Consider the following 19887-nt stretch of genomic DNA (forward strand, 5'->3'; position numbering starts at 1 on the left):
CGTGCGCGAAGAAGGCTCGTGACTTCACTTTAGTCTATGCTGGTGGTGACACGATACGATCCGAACCCGGGTGTGTTTTGATCTATATATTTGTCCGTCTATGGTTCTGATCTTTATTTGACAGTATTTGGTTTTGATCTATTTGACAGTCTATGGTTTTGATCTATTTGACACTGACAGTCTATGGTTTTGATCTATTTGACAGTCTATGGTATGGTTCTGATCTTTATTTGACAGTCTGGTTTTCATCTCTATTTGACAGTCTATGGTTCTGATCAGGAGAGTTGATTGATCAGAGCTTCTGATCAGTATCATCATCATGACATCTGCGGTGTCCAGGTCAGTGGTGGAAAAAGTATACTATTTTTTCAAACATACATTTTAAAGTAAAAGTATCAAGTATACACTACTGCAATGTAGAAATGGTAACAGGACAGGTGGGCTGGCTGTGGTGGGTAGCCCTGGTCCAGAGCGTTAGACGCCCTGCCAGGCGCTGGGCTCTGCGCTTGTACTAGCTGTTATGTAGAATAAAACTCTCGTAGACGTATTTATGATTCTGACGTTTTCAATCTACGAGATTTGGACACTCCAAATATGTAAAAATTGAAAATAAAGGTGCTTAACCCCACACTCCAAATGTTAACTCTCGCTACGGGGTAGTAGTTTAATTTAATAATCGATATATTTCAATAAAGAAGTGTTTTAATGCCGTCTGTGGCCGATTCTGTTGGAAGTTCCCAATGGGCGGTAGTGACGCGCCCATCTGGTGAAACCCGGAATTACACTCAATGTAAACATGAAGTAAACGAAGGTGAAAAAATGGCGTTCGGCCACAGACGGCATTAAAACACTTCTTTATTGAAAGATATGGATTATTACATTAAACTACTACCCCGTAGCGAGAGTTAGCATTTGTGGCGTGGGGGTAAGCACCTTTATTTTCAATTTGTACATGTTTGGAGTGTCTACGGGGTATAGTGCTGAAAGTCCCTGTGTCCATGGGGGTTGAACCCTACAACTCGAAAACGTCAGAATCATAAATACGTCTACGAGAGTTGTATTCTACAGCTACGCTTGTACAAGGAATTCCACTGCCCTGCGAGGGCTCCAACAGTAGTGAAAATAAACAAAACCATTTCGCTACACAAGCAAAGGCTGTTTTGTGTTGTTGAAAGTCTGTTCTCGGAGGTGGGAAGCCTCTCAGCACCCTCACCCACCTTCTCTGTAAAATACACTTTTTGGCCAGGAAATAAAATATTTCACCGGAAGGAAAACATTTTTTGGTTGCTCCACAGTGCCCTCTACAGATCTGGTCAATGGAATTTTTCTATTGACCAGATTTTTCCTGATATATAAAATGATACAAAAAATATATAGTAGCCTACTGTTAAAAAAATAGAACAAGTTGCGTAGCCTACTGTTAAAAAAAATAGAACAAGATGAGTAGCCTACTGTTAAAAAAAAGAGGGGACAGTGTACATATGAGCACGGACAGTGTGATAGTATAACATTTGCCTCTGACATGTAGAAGTAAAAGTACTGAAAATTGGAAATACTCCAGTAAAGTAAAAAAAAAAAAAAAAAAACCTAAACATTTTACTTAAGTACAGTACTTGAGTAAATGTACTTTCCACCACTGGTCCAGGTTCATTGTGAAGGCCCTGTGTGAGAACCAGGGATGCTTGGACTTCAAACATCTGGACCATCTGATCAGTCAGGAGTTCACAGTGGCTGAGTCTGTGCTGCTGAGAGTGCTGTGTGACCAGGACAAGTTCTCCATCCAGGAGGGTCAGGAGAAGTCTTCAGGTTTGTAACAGCCAGTGATGGAAAATGTACTCAAAAGTTTTACTTAAGTAAAAGTATCAATACTGCAGTGTAGAAATACTCTGTTACAAGTAAAAGTAAAATGTACTTAAAGTGCCAAAAGTAAAAGTACTCAATAGAATATCCCATTTCACAAGTTTTCAAATGTATAAATTGTATTAAAATCTTTTGAAAGTAGCAGATCTACAAGCAAGCACACAATGCGTCAAATCGTGACGTATTGTGAGCTTGTAGATCGGCTATTTCCAAATGGCCGAAATTATAGGTCTGAAGTGGTGAATGTTTGTTTTGTAATAATCTAAATCTACAAAGTAACTAGTACCTAAAGTGTTCAAATAATAGTGGAGTAAAAAGTACAATATTTGCCTCTGAGATGTAGTGTAGTGTAGATGTACTTTAAGTAAAAGTATTGAACATTGGAAATACTCTAGTCAAGTCAAAATACCTCAAAATTGTACTTAAGTACAGTACTTGAGTAAATGTACTTAGTTACTTTACACCACTGGGTAACAGTATAGGTGGGCACCTCTGTGTTAAATTGGCTACTTTTTCCCCCCAAATGTTGGGGCATAAACAAGAAGTTTAAGGATAAAATTAAGTCTGATAAGGATGTACCGTGCATGTTCACATCATGTATACTTTATATTACTTATTATTATTATTATTATTATTATTATTATAGTGTACCGTGCATGTTCACATCATGTATACTTTACATTACTTTAAAAAAAAATCAATTTTTTTCCATTTTTCAAATATTTTATTTTTTTAACATGTTGGACAAAATAGCCAATTTTACATGGAGGTGCCCAGATGTCCCTAATGCCCACCTATCCTGTCTTTCAGGTTATGTCATGAGCCCGGACAGTGTGATAGTGGCCAGGACATCCCTGAGGGTCTGCCAGAGACCCCCCGCGGAGTGCTCCTCCTCAGACTGCGAACACCTGCACCTGTGCAGGTACTTAGTGTGCGGACATTGCAGATACGGGTGAGTTCATATTCTTCATAACATAATTATTCTAACCTATTTCAGGACGCCTAATTATTTAGATATTAGAAACCATGTAAGTCACCAACCTGCTCATTGGGATCAGTTAGGGGTTCAGTGTCTTGCTCAAGGACACTTTGACACTAAACCCAGGGGGAGCCGGGGATGGAACCGGGAACCTTCCGATTCCCAAGGGGCCGCTCTACTACCCAGATAGTATGTTTTTTTTTTAGACAGATGCTACTGTAGGTTTGCCGTTTACCTGTTGTCCTTGTTCATTTGAAGCAGAAGCAATACATTGCTTTTCTTTGCAGTCTGTTTATGTGACTGTAACGGAAATTCAATTTATATTCCTGTTTAATTATTGATTTACTATTATTAACTACTATTATTCATTCATTATTCCTCTCATTTGAGTATCACTTCATACTGTATGACTGGATTCTGAATTATTGCAATTATAAGTACACGTTGTTATGATTATGTCAGTGTGGAGTGTCCTAGCTGGGAATGTAAAGGAGCCATCTGCATTAGTGTTTACTGGGAAAGCAGAACTGCTTAGCCAAAATACTGCATCAGGGTCGTCTGATCACATCTGTGTCCTTGGGGTTAACCTTTCATCCTCCTGGAACAACACTGGGTCCTTTGTCAGACTCCCATTGCCTTCCGAGACACCCGGAACGCTGTCCGTTTTCCTCCTTTCCTTTCAATCTATTACGCTCTTTCATTTTCATGTCATCTTTTCATTATATTATTGTCATCTGTTGTGTCAAATATCTACTAAAAGATATTTAGTTGCGATTCATTCTCTCACCGAGGAAACATTTAATTTACACAACAGTGCCATATACTCTGATTTTGCATGATAACTAAGAGTTATGCCCATTAATAAAACGTTGTTCTTCAATAATTATTTTCAGGAACAAATGCAAAAACACCCACAGCCTGGACTCTCCTGACAGTGGAGCCCTCTTGAAGAAACTTGATCTTCAACACCTGACAAACACACAGCTGTTCCAGCTGTTACTACAGAACGATCCATACCTGCTGCCTGAGGTTGGTCAGTGAGAGAGACACCTGTTTGAATGGCATTTCAGTTTGACGGTTTCAAGATAAAATATTTTTATTGTTGCATCTTCTATATGAGTAGCGTACACGATAGTACGATTATTTGGTTTTGGCTTCAGTACAGTAAAGTCAGAAATAGTTATACATCCATATCGGAAAGGTTAGTTTGGTATAAACTTTTGAAAGTTGACAGCAGTGTTTCAATGTTTTGCATTCACTTGGTATAAAACCTTCACGACAAATAGCAGCAATTTATTCAAATGTACTTACAGGTATCATTCAGTATGTACAGTATTTCTATGTACCGAGGTCATTTGGTGTAAACCGCACATATTTATTATTTTGCACGGGTGAATAGTCACCCCTGCAAAATAATAAATACGTGCAGACCAGTCGAGTGCTCCAGTATTCTATTTGGGTAGTCTCCTGAAGTGCCCAGGTATCATTCTCTCTGATGTACTGTATGTTAACTAGGGTTCATATCATTTACTCTGATCTTGCGTAGAGCTTTTCATAAATGCCAAAATTGTAATTGTAATTGATCATCGTCCCATCTGCTTGTCTCCAGATATGTCCTCATTACAACAAGGGCAACGGTGTGCACGGCTCCTGTAGGTTTGGACCCTCGTGCTCCAACCTGCACCTCTGCCTGCACAATGCCCGTGGCGACTGTAAGTTTGGGCGAGCGTGTAAGAGGGCCCACGATGTTGGCGATCACATCCTGAAGATCCTGAGCGGTCGAGGACTCAGCCAGGAGAACATCCAAAACCTGGAGAAGATATACAGGAATAAGTTCATCATCTTGGGGCAGCAGGAGCGGAGAAAACCTGCTGCTATTGCCGGTACTGAGAGCAATGTCTGATTTATACGAAATAATGGCTGATTTATATGAAAATAGACGATCTAAAAGCCTGCAATCTAAATTTAACTCCGCGAGGGTACAGATGGAACCAAATTAACCCGTGGTCCTTGTATCTGTACCACCCGCTCATAAGCATATAGCCAAAAATATGTTGCTAGAAATTCTAGCAACACAGTTTGAGAAGCGCTGCTGTAAAGTGAATGCATAATTATGAACAGTTGTGTCTGTGTGTGCTGCAGCGTGTCCTGCACCTCCCCCGGTGGTGGTGGCACGTACTCGTCAGCGCTCCACCAGTGCCACTGATTCCCCTGGTACTACCAGCCCAATCAGTGAGACGGAACGAAACGAGATCTGCTTGTACTTCATTCGCAGAAACTGCAGCTTCAAAGGTAATGTGTCTGCTCTCCGGCCATTAGTACACAGTGAAAAGTGACTGTGCAATAACTCTCTGTACTTTGCACTATGCACTTTATTTGACTGATATCCTTGCCCTGTGTTTATTGTTTATTGAGTGTTTTAGGTAGCTTTATCATGTTTTGCATGAGTTTGCATGCAATTGTGATTTATGCAATTATGATTTTGCTGGATTCATATTTCTTCTTATGTGTATACTATGTTCATTTTCCCAGAGAAGTGTGCCCGTGTGCATTACCATCTACCATACAAGTGGCAGGTCCTAGACAGTGATGGAAGCTGGAAGGACTTGGCCAACATGGAGGACATCGAGGAGGCCTACTGTGACCCGGCGAAAGACACGAGTTGCCCTGATGAACCGCCTCAACCCACACTGCTCATGAGACTGCTGTCTATCAACCCCAGGTGTCATTTTGTTGTTGTTGTTAAAAAGTTATATTCTGATAGTAATTATTGCTGTAGAATTCATAACAGGGGTTGCCCATCTCTCCAGCTCTTTAGTAAACAGAAAATACATTTTCAGTTAGGGATACCAATTTTATCCAGTCAGGTGAAAGAACCCCCAAAGATAATTTATCAGCTTCAATTTTATAGTGTTCCAGTTCCAAATGTGTCTGCTCACTTCTGGTTTAACTTGTTTATCCTGTATCCTGTTCCTAAAATAAAATCTATTTGTCTGTAGACTATAAACATCAACGCCCTCCGTTCATGACGTATCCTTGATTACAATGGTTCCGTGAAAGCACCACGGTTCCAGGAATCTAGAACGGAGCCGGTTCTAGAACCAAAGTTATTTTGGTGGAAACGCGGGCCATGCCAACCTGAACATTTCTTTTATGTTTACTATAGAGCTGGAGAGACGAGGAGACCCCTGTTACTGAACAAACACTCTATAACAATGATTACTTTCAAAATCTTGAACTATTTTAACACTTATTTTAACAACAAATATCACTTACACCCCCTTTCAATTCAATAATATATATACTGTATACATGTATAGAAAGTTTTCCTCTGCTTCTGTTCAGCCCTGCGTCCAGCGATAACCGGTGGGTGAGCTTTGTGACCATGACGTGCGGGGGGGCTCCTGTCCGTCGTCTGTCCACCGCCTCCTCTGTCTCCAAGCCCCCCCACTACATCCTGACAACACAGTGGCTGTGGTACTATAAGGATGAGACTGGGATATGGATGGAATACGGGGTACGGACTTCATCTGACTTGTTTTAATCGCATGATATGAACCCCACTGTCCCTATTCATTCTTCAAACATTCTGGGAAAATAGCTGATGGCGACGTGTTGTGAGCTTGCAGATCGCCTATTTTTTTTTTTTTTTTTTTTCCACGATTTTTGTAACCCATTTTTTCACCCAGTGCCAATTGCCTAAACTGTAAGCCTGGGCGCTACTCTCCCTCTGCCAGCATGAGGAGAGCCCCGAAATGAGCTCATGCTTCCTTCAATGCATGAGGAGTGAGCAGGCCGCTTCTTATCACCTGACGGGGGAGTTTCCCCGGTAGGACGTAGCGCGTGGAAGGAACACGTTATTCCAATCAGTTCCTTTCCCCTCCATCAGGTGCCCAGCTGTCCAGGGGGAGGCAGTATAGAGAACAGGATTACTGCATGTTTTTTTTAAGGGTACCTACCCTAGGGGATACGGGGAGAACATGCAAACTCCACACAGAAAGGCCCTTTCGCCTATTTATGGCGAAGAAATTTGTTGTAGAGGGAAATACCAGCGGAAAACAAAATAGCGAGGTACAAGCTCACAGTAAAACCGCAAGCTTGTAAGATCAGCTATTTTTGTGCAACACTGTCATAAGAGAAGTATAAAATAGGGCATTGATTTATGAAAAATATATAAAAGGATGAAATACATAGATACAAGGTTTTTCTGCCCCTAGCGACAACATGATATTTATTGAATGAAATCCATCAAATTCTGCCAGTGCACATTATTATGACTAAGTGCCCCACTGCTCTTTTTCAAGCAGGCGATGCACGGCACCACAAATACTCATGCAGGAAAAGAAGAAGGTCCATGGCCTTTAATGTTAGGCTTTCTGGCATTGTGTTTCAGCCCAAGCTTGTTTTGGTGAATTCAGCGCCCTCCTGTGGCTAAATTTACAACCTCCTTCATTGCTCATCAACTAATTTACAGTAGGGTTATTACAGGGTTATTACAGAGTGATTATTCTATTGATTACTTTTTCAATTAATCGAACAATCGAAGAAGCGTGAATTTCTTGGGGATTTTTAATTTCAATGAATCAACACACTAATTCTAATAAGAGTTTTTATAATTGAACTAGAAAAAGTGCTCCTCGGAGCACAGGTCTCCGCCAGGTCAGGTAGGTTATTTTGGTCTCCTGGTGGCACTATAATAGGCCAATGTGAAAAGGGTGCCATTTCTTCCTTGGCCGTGCACAGCAATCGGACACTGCATTCATGATTTGAGGCATTTTGTTCTAAAAATTTGTTTTGCTAAATTTGACCTGCTGGTGGCGCTACAACAAGCCAATGTTAAAAGGGTGGTATTTGTTCCTCAACTGCGTTCATGATTTGCGGCATTTTGTTCCAAACAAGGCACTACTGCAAACTTTAGATGTTAATCTTAGCCAATCAGGATGAAATATGAAAAATCAAACAGATCCGTCTTGATCACATGACTATAGAGATCATGTGTACCGATTTGCATGAAATTTGGATAAAATGGGAAGGAGCACTATAAAAAAATGTGTTTTACATAAGTCGGCCTCTTGGTGGCGCTATAAAAGGCAGATGTGAAAAATGCAGGGCAAAGGTTTTTCCTTGGCCTCTAGGGAGTGCGCATACAAAGTTTTATACAGATCAGTGGAGTTATAGGTAAAAACACGAATCGACCTGTTATAGCGCTGATGAGGCTGATTTGAACGATTTGAAGTGGCATTTCTTCCTCTGCATAGTGGGAATGTGCGTGAAGAATTTCAGGGAAATTGCATGCTGTGATCATGATTTGAGGCATTTTGTTCAAAACGGAGCACTCCTGCAAACTTTGGAAGCCATTTTTAGCCAATCAGGATGGAATATGAAAAATCTGAAATACCGGTTTCGTTTAATGACTATAGAGATACTGTGTACCGATTTGCGTGATGTTTGGACAAAATCTGTAGGAGTACTGTCAAAAAATGTGTTTTGGAAAAAGCGGCCTCCTGGTGGCGCTATAACAGGCCCATGTGAAAGATTTGGGGCCTTTCGGCCTGGCGGAGACAATAAATCGATTCGTCTGAGTAACCACTTTTACCCTATTTTATACTTTATACTTTTATACTTGTATAATGGTGTCACGTTAAAATAGCAAAAACAGCCGATCCACAAGCTCACAATTGTGATCATTGATTTTTTTAAATCTATTATTCTATTAATATTGATACATTTTGTAATCGATTTAAATCGGTTAGTCCGATTAACTGTTGCACCCCTAAACTAATGATAATATAAACATGGTTTTGTGCATTCACTGTAGGGTGGAGGTGCTAAGTCCGCCTCTGTCACGTCTCAAACTCTGGAAAATGTTTACCTGGCCGATGCAGACATTGAAGTTAATTTTGGAGCCGGGAAACACAAGTATATTCTCTACTGCAAAGGTAAAAGAACCCACTGACTGTACACAGTACAGTTACAGGTCCATTTGGTTCATAGGTAAATTTATATTGAAGACTTGACTGTGTGTAGAAACATTACAGTACCGTCACGATGCAGCTAATTGTGTTGGCTTTCTTTCAGACATGCAACAGCAGAATGTCGACTACAAGACCAAGAGAGAGGTCAGAAGGAGACCTCGCTTTGTTTCGTCTCATGAGGTGGAGGCCAAGCTGAAGAGGTATTTAACTAAGCCTTTTCACAAAATAAATACTAAACTAAACTAGCAAACCCACTTTGAAAATGGGAACTAACAAAAAATAAACTGAAATTGAAAACAAAAAAATTGAAAACGAAATAAAAATGAAAAACGAATGAAAAATGCAACATAACCTTGATCTGTGCTTCTGTGTCTCCATGGCAGCGTGTCATCAGAAAGCGCCAGCTCGTCCTCATCCGTGGCTGTCCCGCAGCACTGGGACAAGACGGCCCTGCCGGAGATTTCCTTCACGGTAATGTGCATTCATATTCACAGTGCGTTTTGTTTTATTTTTCCTGGCTAATACATTTCTCCACACGTATGCTAACCACCTATTCATCTGCACTGTACTGTTTCTTTCAGTTGATTGCTGTCACAAACTCCATGAAGGAGCATAAGATGATTGAGCAATTGTTTAAGCGCACCATGACCTCCAGGACAATCCACAGCATCAAGAGGATCCAGAATCCCTCCCTCTGGAGAGTTTTCCAATGGTAAATCAAATGCTCCTTTCACACATGAAGCGGTTTTCTAAGCTACCGTAAATCCTCTAATAGTGACCTCTACTCAATCAAAACCTGGGTCTCTATTAATGACCGGGCGTTGTTGAAACAAGCGATTAAAAGCTTCTCTTCTAATACAAGCCTCTTTTTGTACAATACAATACAATAATAATATAATACAAGCCTTTTTTCGAAAAATAGAAATATAGGCCTCTCTCTTATATATGCCTCTTTCAATAAAAACCTGGTACCCGCTACAGTTGAAACAAATAAAAGCCCAGGTCACTATTAGAGGATTTAGGGTATTTCACAGCCTACTGCCCGTGCCCTTGTGACTACGAAGCTACTTGCCAAGTGGCATCATCGGAAACAGTCCGTGGTTGGGATGACTAGGTTCTGTGATAAGCCTGCGAGCCGTGGTGTACTGTGGCTATACAGTACTGGGCAATATATCGATATTATGTCGATATTGTGATAAGAAACTATATTTCGGCTGGGATTTTGGATGTTGTAATTTCTTGATCTGGCGTAAGTGTTGTTTTTTACTTGTTTATTTTTCACTTAAAGGAGTAGTTCACTCAAAACATTTCTTATTTTCTATCAATTGCACACCCCATGAAGCCTTGAATTCTTTTGATTTTTTTTTTTTTGTCGCATTCCTAAGCCAATAATTTGATGACCGGGCCATCGGTCAATAGGGGACTCAGTAGGAGAAGTCTCCTACCGAAGACTCCGCCGGTCATCAAATGATTGGCTTCGAATGCGACAAAAACAAAAAAATCTCCATCAATTCAAGGCTTCGTGGGGTGTGTAAATGATAGAAAATAAGTCATTTTGCGGTGAACTACTCCTTTAAGCCCTATTTTATACTTTCAATGATTTTCAAAAACAGCAGAAATGGCAGATCTACAAGCCCTCGACACGTAGAACTGTGACGAGTTGTGGGTAGATCTGCTATTTCCGTTGGTTAAGAAAAAAACATAATAATAATACAAATACATACACAGTATATTGTCACAATATCGATAGCGGTGTTTGGTAAAAAAAAAATATATATATTTGGTTTTACAGTATGGTACATAACACGTTTACTTTATTTACTCCCATACTATAGGCAGAAGGAGCAGATGCAGAAGAGAGCCAAGGGGAAGCTTGTGAATGAGCAGTATTTGTTCCATGGTACGGACGAGTCTCTGATCGACGCCATCTGTGAACAGAACTTTGACTGGAGGATGTGTGGAGTCCACGGCACAGCTTACGGCAAAGGTATACACACGTCTGCCTCTGTAGCCTTTATCATGCTTGCTGTTGACAACATCTATTATTGACAAGGAAGACGCAATGGACATATATGTGCTTGAGTTTTAGCCACTTTACCCCTGGCATGCCTATTTTGGGGGTAAAAAATAAAAAGAGCAACAAAGGCAGATCTGCAAGGTCAGAGGCAATCTACAAGCATGCACAACTTGTCTAATTGTTAACCACTTAAACCCTATATACCTATATGTTTTTTCACTCTACACAAAATATCTTAACCGAAAATAGCCAACCTCCAAGCTCACAGCACGTCGCAACACAATGTATTTTTGTGGAATGTTCGCGCCCCCCACATTAGGGACACTGTAGGGTTCATGTGTTTCAAAGTGCTTGTGTTATGTTCTTCTCACTGTTTAGGTAGCTACTTCGCCAGAGACGCGTCCTACTCCGATCGATACGCCAAGGCTAAGCCGGGCAGCCAAAGGAAGTTCATGTTTGTGGTTCTGGTCCTCGTGGGGGACTCCACCAAGGCAAGCAGCTGCTACGTGCGCCCGCCTGCCAAAGACGGCGGCCCAGGCCTCTATGATAGCTGTGTTGACTCTGAGAGCAACCCCGGCATCTTTGTTATCTTTGACAAACTGCAGATTTATCCCGAGTACATCATTGAGTATGTGTGAATTAATTCTAATTTGTGCTGTTCCATTTCAACTGTCCGGATAATCGGAGCAAATCTGTTCTTGACCTGGTAGTTGAATTGCTAACTTCAAAACGTTTATTGGGACGTTGTTGAATGTTTTGCTTAAATAAACTATGATAAGCACTGGATTGTCCAGGACCCTGGTTCTAGACAAAGTGGGGTCTGGGGACCCCCAGGGGTCACTAAGGGGGTTCCAGGGGGCTCCCAGCAAAATGAGCAGTTTAACCACTTAAACTATTTTTTCGAAAATAGTGAAAGAAATAGCTTCAAGTTCACAACACGTTGTGAGTTAAATTGTCAGCTTGTAGATCAGCTTTTTTCTTTTTTCTTTTACTTGTTGCCTAAGACATGCACAAAATAGGGACACCAGGTTGAAAGGTTGGACACCACCGGGTTGTCTCAGATGTCGCTAGGCAGAAGAAGGTAATCCAATGAGAGAATGTACTGCATAAGAATTACTATTCAGATCATAGGTTTCTTTTTTCTTTTACTTGTTGCCTAAGACATGCACAAAATAGGGACACCAGGTTGAAAGGTTGGACACCACCGGGTTGTCTCAGATGTCGCTAGGCAGAAGAAGGTAATCCAATGAGAGAATGTACTGCATAAGAATTACTATTCAGATCATAGGTTTCTCTCTCGTACAGTAGCTGTAGAATTCCGTTCTTAATCTAATCGAACAACTAAGATCTTCTCCTATGGGGGTCCCTAAGCATCAAATCTTTTCAAATAGGGGACCAAGGTTTATATACTGTACGTATCCATTTGGGGGCTCTTGACATGAAAATGTATGAGAACCAGTACTGATCTACAGTAGAATGCTATAATGTACCTATAATACATGATCTGTCACTTTTGTTGTATTATTATGAAAGAAGCACCCTTGTGTGTTGAGTTGGCTTTACTTCATGTCTACATTCAGTACAGTATGTACACGTGCATAGGCCTACTGTATGTTTTTGCATTGATTTTACAACATCATTTGCCATACTATTATTAAGGTTGTTACTGTTCTAAGGTCGTTATTAAATAAACAGAATCGTGCCAACCACCATTAAAGTCTGCTGTGTGTTTGTTCTAGGCGTAATTTTCAATGAAAACATTTATCAATCAATCCAGTAGATGGCGCTCACGCACTGTCTTTTTTATATTTTTTGTGGTTGGGGTATCTTGTTTATGACGTCATATTAAGCGAACTGCCTTATCTTATCCCATATTGTTGAAGCGCAAGGGGGCGAGGGGGCGGGTGGGGAGAGAGTCAGCGCACTGAAGTCAAGGCACAGACTACTGTGTTGTTGACGGACAACAACGGATGCAGCTTATAAGGAACAACAAAAATAAAACCTGGCAAAACAGTTGCGTGCATTAGCGCAAGATGAGGATAAAGGAAACATTCAGTCTAAATGTCCACAGTTTGCTAATTCTCGCCTACTACTACTTTTGTATTTGAAACTTTAAATTTCTCTAAATATTATAAACTTTCAGGACAGCCTAAGTACAAATATCATTTATGAAAAGGCTACTTTAGGCTACAGTGAAGTCGGACTGAATAATGACTTCACTGTAGGTTTTATTTTTGTTGTTTCTCATAATTACAATCATTTTAACCACTTTAACCATATTTTATACTTTGGCAAAGTCAAAAGTACAATATTTGTCTTTGAAATGTAGCGGAGTGAAAGTCATTAATATCCGAAAATACTCTAGGAAAGTGCAGATACTAAAATAATTTACTTAAGTACAGTACTCAAGTAAATGTACTTCATAACTGGCCACCACTTCAGCCAGCTCATCATGTTATCTGGCTGAGAGGTACTAAAGCATCAGGCCAGCAGGTGAAGCTGTTGCTCTGCCACTGATCCCATTTGCACATAGGGCAATACAAACTCATTCAGAATCCTATTGTCCTATTGCTATCAATAGATTATATTTGGTTATATTAATTAACGAGACTCACCTGTTTCCAGTTAGTAATCAGTACAGGATATTCTTCAGGTGGAGCCAGCATTTCAAAACACAACAAGTGGAGATCATCATCATAGCTCACAGTGGTGGAAGAAGTACGCTGATATTTTACTTAAGTAAAAGTAGCAATACCACAATATAAAAACCTGTGTTCAAAACGTTACTTGAGTAAAAGCACAAAAGTATTGGCATCAAAATATACTTAAAGTACCAAAAGTAAAAGTAGCAAAATGTTTGAAAATAGCAAATCTACAAGCTCACAACGCGTTGCACCACATGTTGTGAGCTTGCAGATTGTAAAGTGTAGAAGTAGAAGTGTAGAAGTGGTTAGTGTGTTTTGTAAAAAAAAAATCTACAAAGAAACTAGTAACTAAAGTTTACAAATAATTGCAGTGGAGTTAAAGTATAATATTTGCCTCTGAGATGTAGTGGAGTAGAAGTAAAATAATTGAAATTTGTAAATACTGAAGAAAGTATATAAATACCTCAAAATTGGACGTAAGTGCAGTACTTGAGTACATGTACTTTACACCACTGTCAGTAGGCAGGTTTCAAATGAGATTTCAAACGTGTTTGTTTATTAATGCAAGAATAATAACTTCTATTTCAGCATGCTAACGTTAAAGGTAGGGTAAGTGATATTTTTTGGTTAAAACAAAACGTTTTTTTGTTAAAAGGTTAAAGTTCTATATTCTTATGGTAATCATTGCTATAGAATGTTTGTTCAGTGACAGGAGTCTCCCCTGTCTCTCCAGCTTTTTAATAAACAGAAAATACATTTTCAGGTAGGTGACAAAATGTCAGCCAATCAGGAGAGAGCTCGAGTATCCATTTATCAGCATCATTTTTATAGTGTTCCAGTTCCCATTTGTTCAGCTCATTTCTTTGTGTCATCCCTTCCAATTTCACTTGTTTAATCTGTATCCTGGCTGAGTTCTCTATCCTGATTGGAAAAAATTGGTATCCCAACCTGAAAATAAATGTTTTACCACACATTAAAAGTCTTTGTCAAACGTGTATAGAAAGTTTTAACAAAAAATTCCACTCCATTGATCCATGGCAGGTGTTTTTCTTTTCAACTGCAATGAAAAAAGAAATATTTGCCTGCGGGTGTCGCTGGTGAGGGGTTTTGCCTGTCAATCATCGCCTCTGCTCCGCCCACCCCCCCCAAAGGAAAGGATAGGGGAGGGGAGGGGCGAGGAGGAGAGTGGGCGGGATTAATCGGCTGTGACCTCACTGCCGAAGGGCCAAGCTCAGATTACTTTTCAGCCTAATTATTCAGAAAACCCCAGACCACAGAAAATCCACTGAATGTTCAAAGTTCAGATTTTTTGGGTGTAATTGAGGTCATAAAACCCCCAAAAAAACATAAAAAAATCAAAAAAGTGAAAATGAATGTCATAGAACCTTTAATAAAGAGGTGGAGAGACATGGAGACTCCTGTTACTGAACAAACACTCTAAACCAATGAGGACTATCAGAATATAGAGCTATTTAACACTTATTTTAACCAAGGAAAATCACTTACCCTACCTTTAAGAGACGTTAGTAGATTCCTATTAGCTTGCTATCCCCATTGATGATGTCATTGGTAGATAGGCATGTTTCTGAGCTACCATAGCCCACCAATGAGACACAGCAGACAGAAATTGTGCCATCTTATAATGAGCATGGGTCAATTATATGAAGATATTAAGGTTGAAACTGGAAGTGCTCATTGTGGGATTGCCTTAGCGATCACACTAATGTTATTGCCACTATTCACAGTCAGATCAGCCCCCATCCCTCCCCCCCCCCCCCCTCCCTACTTGGCTTCACCACTGCGCCCCCCACACCCTCCCCCATCTACCCCGCAAACAACAAAACAACTGACCGGTGTGGGCGCCCAGTGTTGTTTTGTGGGAAATTCATGGTATGCAAAAATTTCAATGATTTAGGCTGCACAGCCAATTCCTGCAAAATATTGCATGCCTGCAGCCACTGCGGCGGCGCACACGCCAGGGCTTCCTGCCCCCAACAACCCATCAAACCCTTCGGCCCTAGCTGACATTCCAAGCACCTCTCCACTCCCATTAATATTCACGCCTTGGCTTCCGAACTGTCCAATCACCCAGACCCGGCAACCGCCTGTTAAACATAATGCAAATTAGGCATTTAGTCCATGAGCCAGAGCCCCAAAATTGAGCCAGATATTGAATATTCCCTCGTTAAAAACCTTTGACTCCAACATCTTAACAAAATGAAATAAGTATGTCGACTCTGGCTTTGTCCAATGTTCCAATGTTGATTCTGGAAAGTTATGCAAATGCGGGCATATCTTCCTAATGCATAATTTGCATATTTAAATATACAATTTCAGAAAACTTGTAATACGATAAATCATTGTCTTCATGTAAGTAATCAGCTCAGGAAGTTTCATTATGATAACTCTTTTTTAAATGTTGTAATTTTTTCACCTGTCATGTACGTATGGGGAAAATAACAAAATGTGTGATAACCATGAAAATGCTACTCATGTGGAAAGGTTATCATATATTTATTTACTCGTATTGACCCTATGAACAATTTAATATAGGTTTGGTTTTGCCCACTCTTTCGATAATCATTGCTCAATTTTGGGGCTCTGGCTCATGGACTACTAGACCTCATCACACTTTCAGCTTACATTAGTCACTGTCACTCCGCCCGTTTCATACGCTCTTCCACAATCAGAGCTTACCTCTGTGGAATCACTTTTTTCACTAAACTCATCACCGGTTCACCCCATCCATTCACAGCACCCCCAAATCGCCCTCATACTCAAAGGACTGCAGCGCAGCGACCCGCACCTTCCTCCCCGGCGTTTACCCCTCACCTTAGATATTCTCGCCGCTTGTATCCACACTATTAGATCCGGCTACGCCAACCCCTTCACCAACTCCACTCTCGAATCCATGTTTCTGATAGCCTTCTATGGCTTCCTCAGATGCTCCGAATTCACCACAGCCAATACCCATTTCGATTCCTCCATCTCCCCCTGCCTTTCCGACCTAGCAGTCCACGACACGCTAGTTTTCACCATCAAACGGAGCAAATCGTCACAGTATCGCCTAACACCTATCTATATGTTCTGTCTCAATTCCCCAGTCAGCCCTTTCGAACCTCTGGCTAACTACGTCCGCACCAGACTTTCCCAAAACGCCCTACCGTCAGACCCTCTTTTCATTAACGAACATGGAACTGTAGCCACCCGCAGCTGGTTCCTACACCACCTCCGCCAAAGCAGAGGCCTCCAGGACCACACTGTACAATTGCTAGGTAGATGGTCCTCCCAGGCCTATCAGAGGTACATCCGCACTAACCTCCAGGACCTCAGAATTGCACATAATTCACTAACTTAGTTACTGATCTTTGCTACCTTTTTGGGGGTAACAGCCCACATGTGCCGTGCTGATGACTCCTATTACCATCCTCGAGCACCGTGCTGATTACGCTAACGACCTACACCCCAGAGACTCCAGGGTCGGCGACCCTCCCCCGGAACCCTCCACCCCTCCCTCCATTCCATTCCATTCCATTCTATTTATTTCAATAAAAACACTTAAACTTCACAAAAGTATTGTCATAAAAAAGAAATCGATGAATTGAGTACAAAGGACCCCAATGGAAACAAGCCATAGGCTTTCTTGGGTTTAAAATCCTCTTAGCAGACCTTGTATTGAACTGTACTTTCCTGTTTCAAAAAAAGAACTGCTAATAAAGTTATAAAAGACCAAATACTCGACAGGTTGTTTAGACCCAAATCTGGGTCACTACGGTGATGTCAGGTGGTGTCAGGCATATCCATATATGGAGTCGGCTGTATGCCCAAATCTGGGACTATGATGTCAGTCCTGGATGTTATCTCCACATATGGAGTTTCCAGGAGGGATTCTCTGATGTCAGAGCTAGGAATGTTGGGAATCTCCCTTTCTAGAGATTCTATGCTGTCAGACTTCGTAAGTCGATCATATCCATTTATGGGGATATCCATATATAGGCCAGTGCTAGCAAGTATGCCCTGAACGTTCGCAACAGTGCTCCTACTTAGGAACTATCTGGTGAAGTTTGGTTCACGTGGTTACTGAATATCTGAATGTCTATCTGGAGGATAAATCCCGATCTGAAAGGGAAGAACTACGTCTGAAACAGGCACGTCGCCGGCCAGCGTTATGTTCGGGAGAATGACTCCAACTCATGGAGTGAACATGCTGCCGCCTGCGGCTGGCAGGAGATCGCCCAGAGGAGGTAGGCCTACTCTACTGCTCTGAAGAGGTAGGACTATATCTGATGTGTCTGGAACGATGAGATCGACCAGAGTGGGTATTTCCCTCTGAGGAGGAAGGACTGTATCTTTGTTACCAAGTCAGCCCTGTACTTCGGGACTGGGCTTCTTTTACTTTGGAACCATGTCATCCCTGTACTTTGCGTCTAAGGGGTCCTGTACTTCGGAACCAGGTCATCCCTGTGCTTCGGGACTGGAGTTCCTGTACTTCGGAACCAGGTTGTCCCTATACTTCTGGACTGGAGTTCCTGTACTTTGGAACCAGGTCCCCAGATAATTAGCTTAATGTGCAACATTGTTTTCTCACTCAACAGTAAACAAATCAACATACAGTATAAGCGTATACAGGGTATCTGCACATTTCCAAAGTTACAATTTAATGACTTTTAAAACCTTTTTAATACCAAATTGGCCAAATTGGAAAATATCACAGTATGTAAGAAATGCACGTTAGACTTATATTCATTGGAATTCCTTAAATGCTGCCCTCAGAAGGCATTCTAATGAGTATAAGTCACCGTAAGAAAGAGGAAAACATTGTGAAAATAGCCGATCTATACAAGCTTGACATGACGCTGGTTGCTTGTTTCTCTCACAAAATCTGGCACACGCCAGGTTCTGTGAGAGAAACAAGCAACCATCGTCATGTCTTTCTGCATGAGCGGTAGCTCATGCGGGACATTCAGCGCATGTTTGAGTATCATGAGACTCCACGATGAGTAGTAGGAGAAAAGAAAAACTTTGCATCTGTTAAAATAGACGATTTTCACTCTTACACACTTCTCCCATTATGCCGCTGCAAGGGGTCTGCAGAAGTGACAACAGGGGCAGATCTGGAAATATTCAACGTTCCTTTGTATGTTGGTGAGTGATTAGTGACACATCAAACATACAACCTAAAATGACCGGAACTCTCCTTTAATCCCACCCCCTCTCCACCCCGCCCCTCCCCTATCCTTTCCTTTGGGGGGGCGGAGCAGAGGCAATGATTGACAGGCAAAATCCCTCAACAGCGACACCCGCAGGCAAAGATTATTTTTGACATTGCAGTTGAAAAAGCTTTAGAAATGTGAGAGAAAAACACCTGCAATGGCTCACTGGAGTGGAATGTTCAGTTAAAACTTTTTATACACGTTTGAAGGACCATGACAAAGACTTTTAATGTGTTGTAAAACTGAATGTCATGAAACCTTTAAACTAAATATAATTCCTACAATTCCATGTGCTTGTCAGGGTGGGGGGTCCCCAGTTCAAATATGATATGTCAGATATGAGTTTGTGTTGTGTGTGACATGTGTCTGACATGTGTGTGACATCAGACCACAGCTCTGCTCAGCCTATATAAAGTGTGAAGATGCCTTTACGCTTCCATTTCCTACCTGTACCAATCTTCCCAGACCACAACTACAACAACTGCCAAATTCTGAAGAAGGGACAGATCCCATGCAGTCACCACCTGTCAGCAAGTATCCACCTCTTTAACCAGCCCGAAACAAGGAGACACAGACGACGGAAGATCTTAGTCAGACAGTTTAGGGAAGCTGATTTACACAGGCAATAAAACCCTCATCTGTAAACCGTGTTTCAGTAAGATGAGTGACATGAATATACACCAGCCTATCAACACTGGGGAAAAACCTTTCCTCTGTAAACAATGTGACATGAGTTTCAGTCGATCAGGTCACCTGAAAAGACATCAGCGTATCCACACTGGGGAAAAACCTTTCTACTGTAAACAATGTGACAAGAATTTCAGTCAGTTAAGTAACCTGAAGATTCACCAACGTGTCCACACCGGAGATAAACCTTTCTACTGTAAACAGTGCGAAAAGAGTTTCAGTCTGTTATGTAATCTGAAGTCTCACAGCGTATCCACACTGGAGAAAAACCTTACATCTGTAAACAGTGTGACAAAACCTTCAGTCGGTTAGATAATCTGAAGATGCACCAGCGTATCCACACTGGGGAAAGACCTTTCTACTGTAAACAGTGTAAAAAGAGTTTCAGTCAGTTACGTAATCTGAAGACACACCAGTGTCACCACAAGAGAACAATCTTACATCTGTAAACAGCGTGACTAGAGTTACAATAAGTTAGGTCACCGACAATCTGGGAGCCCATAGTAAAAAA

At 41.2% G+C, this 19887-nt stretch overlaps 1 protein-coding gene across 3 annotated transcripts; it reads left to right on the forward strand.

Annotated features, from left to right (window-relative positions):
• Positions 1 to 12537, forward strand: parp12a (poly (ADP-ribose) polymerase family, member 12a). Of its 3 annotated transcripts, none has more exons than XM_080437991.1 (15): positions 1 to 70; positions 263 to 339; positions 1646 to 1806; positions 2671 to 2812; positions 3733 to 3868; positions 4449 to 4722; positions 4982 to 5131; positions 5372 to 5561; positions 6185 to 6356; positions 8658 to 8778; positions 8918 to 9014; positions 9198 to 9285; positions 9396 to 9526; positions 10650 to 10801; positions 11210 to 12537. In XM_080437991.1, the coding sequence occupies exons 2-15, from the start codon at positions 320 to 322 to the stop codon at positions 11467 to 11469; spliced, it is 2094 nt and encodes a 697-aa protein (XP_080294117.1). In that variant the 5' UTR covers positions 1 to 70; positions 263 to 319; the 3' UTR covers positions 11470 to 12537. The 3 variants fall into 3 exon arrangements, with proteins under 3 accessions (XP_080294117.1, XP_080294118.1, XP_080294119.1); XM_080437992.1 differs by having other exon boundaries at positions 43 to 70; positions 238 to 339; XM_080437993.1 differs by lacking the exon at positions 1 to 70 and having other exon boundaries at positions 165 to 339.
• The last annotated feature ends 7350 nt before the right edge of the window (positions 12538 to 19887 follow it).

Source organism: Gymnoscopelus braueri (genome assembly GCF_963280865.1).
Source record: "Gymnoscopelus braueri genome assembly, chromosome: 9".
Classification (NCBI taxonomy): Eukaryota; Metazoa; Chordata; class Actinopteri; order Myctophiformes; family Myctophidae; genus Gymnoscopelus; species Gymnoscopelus braueri.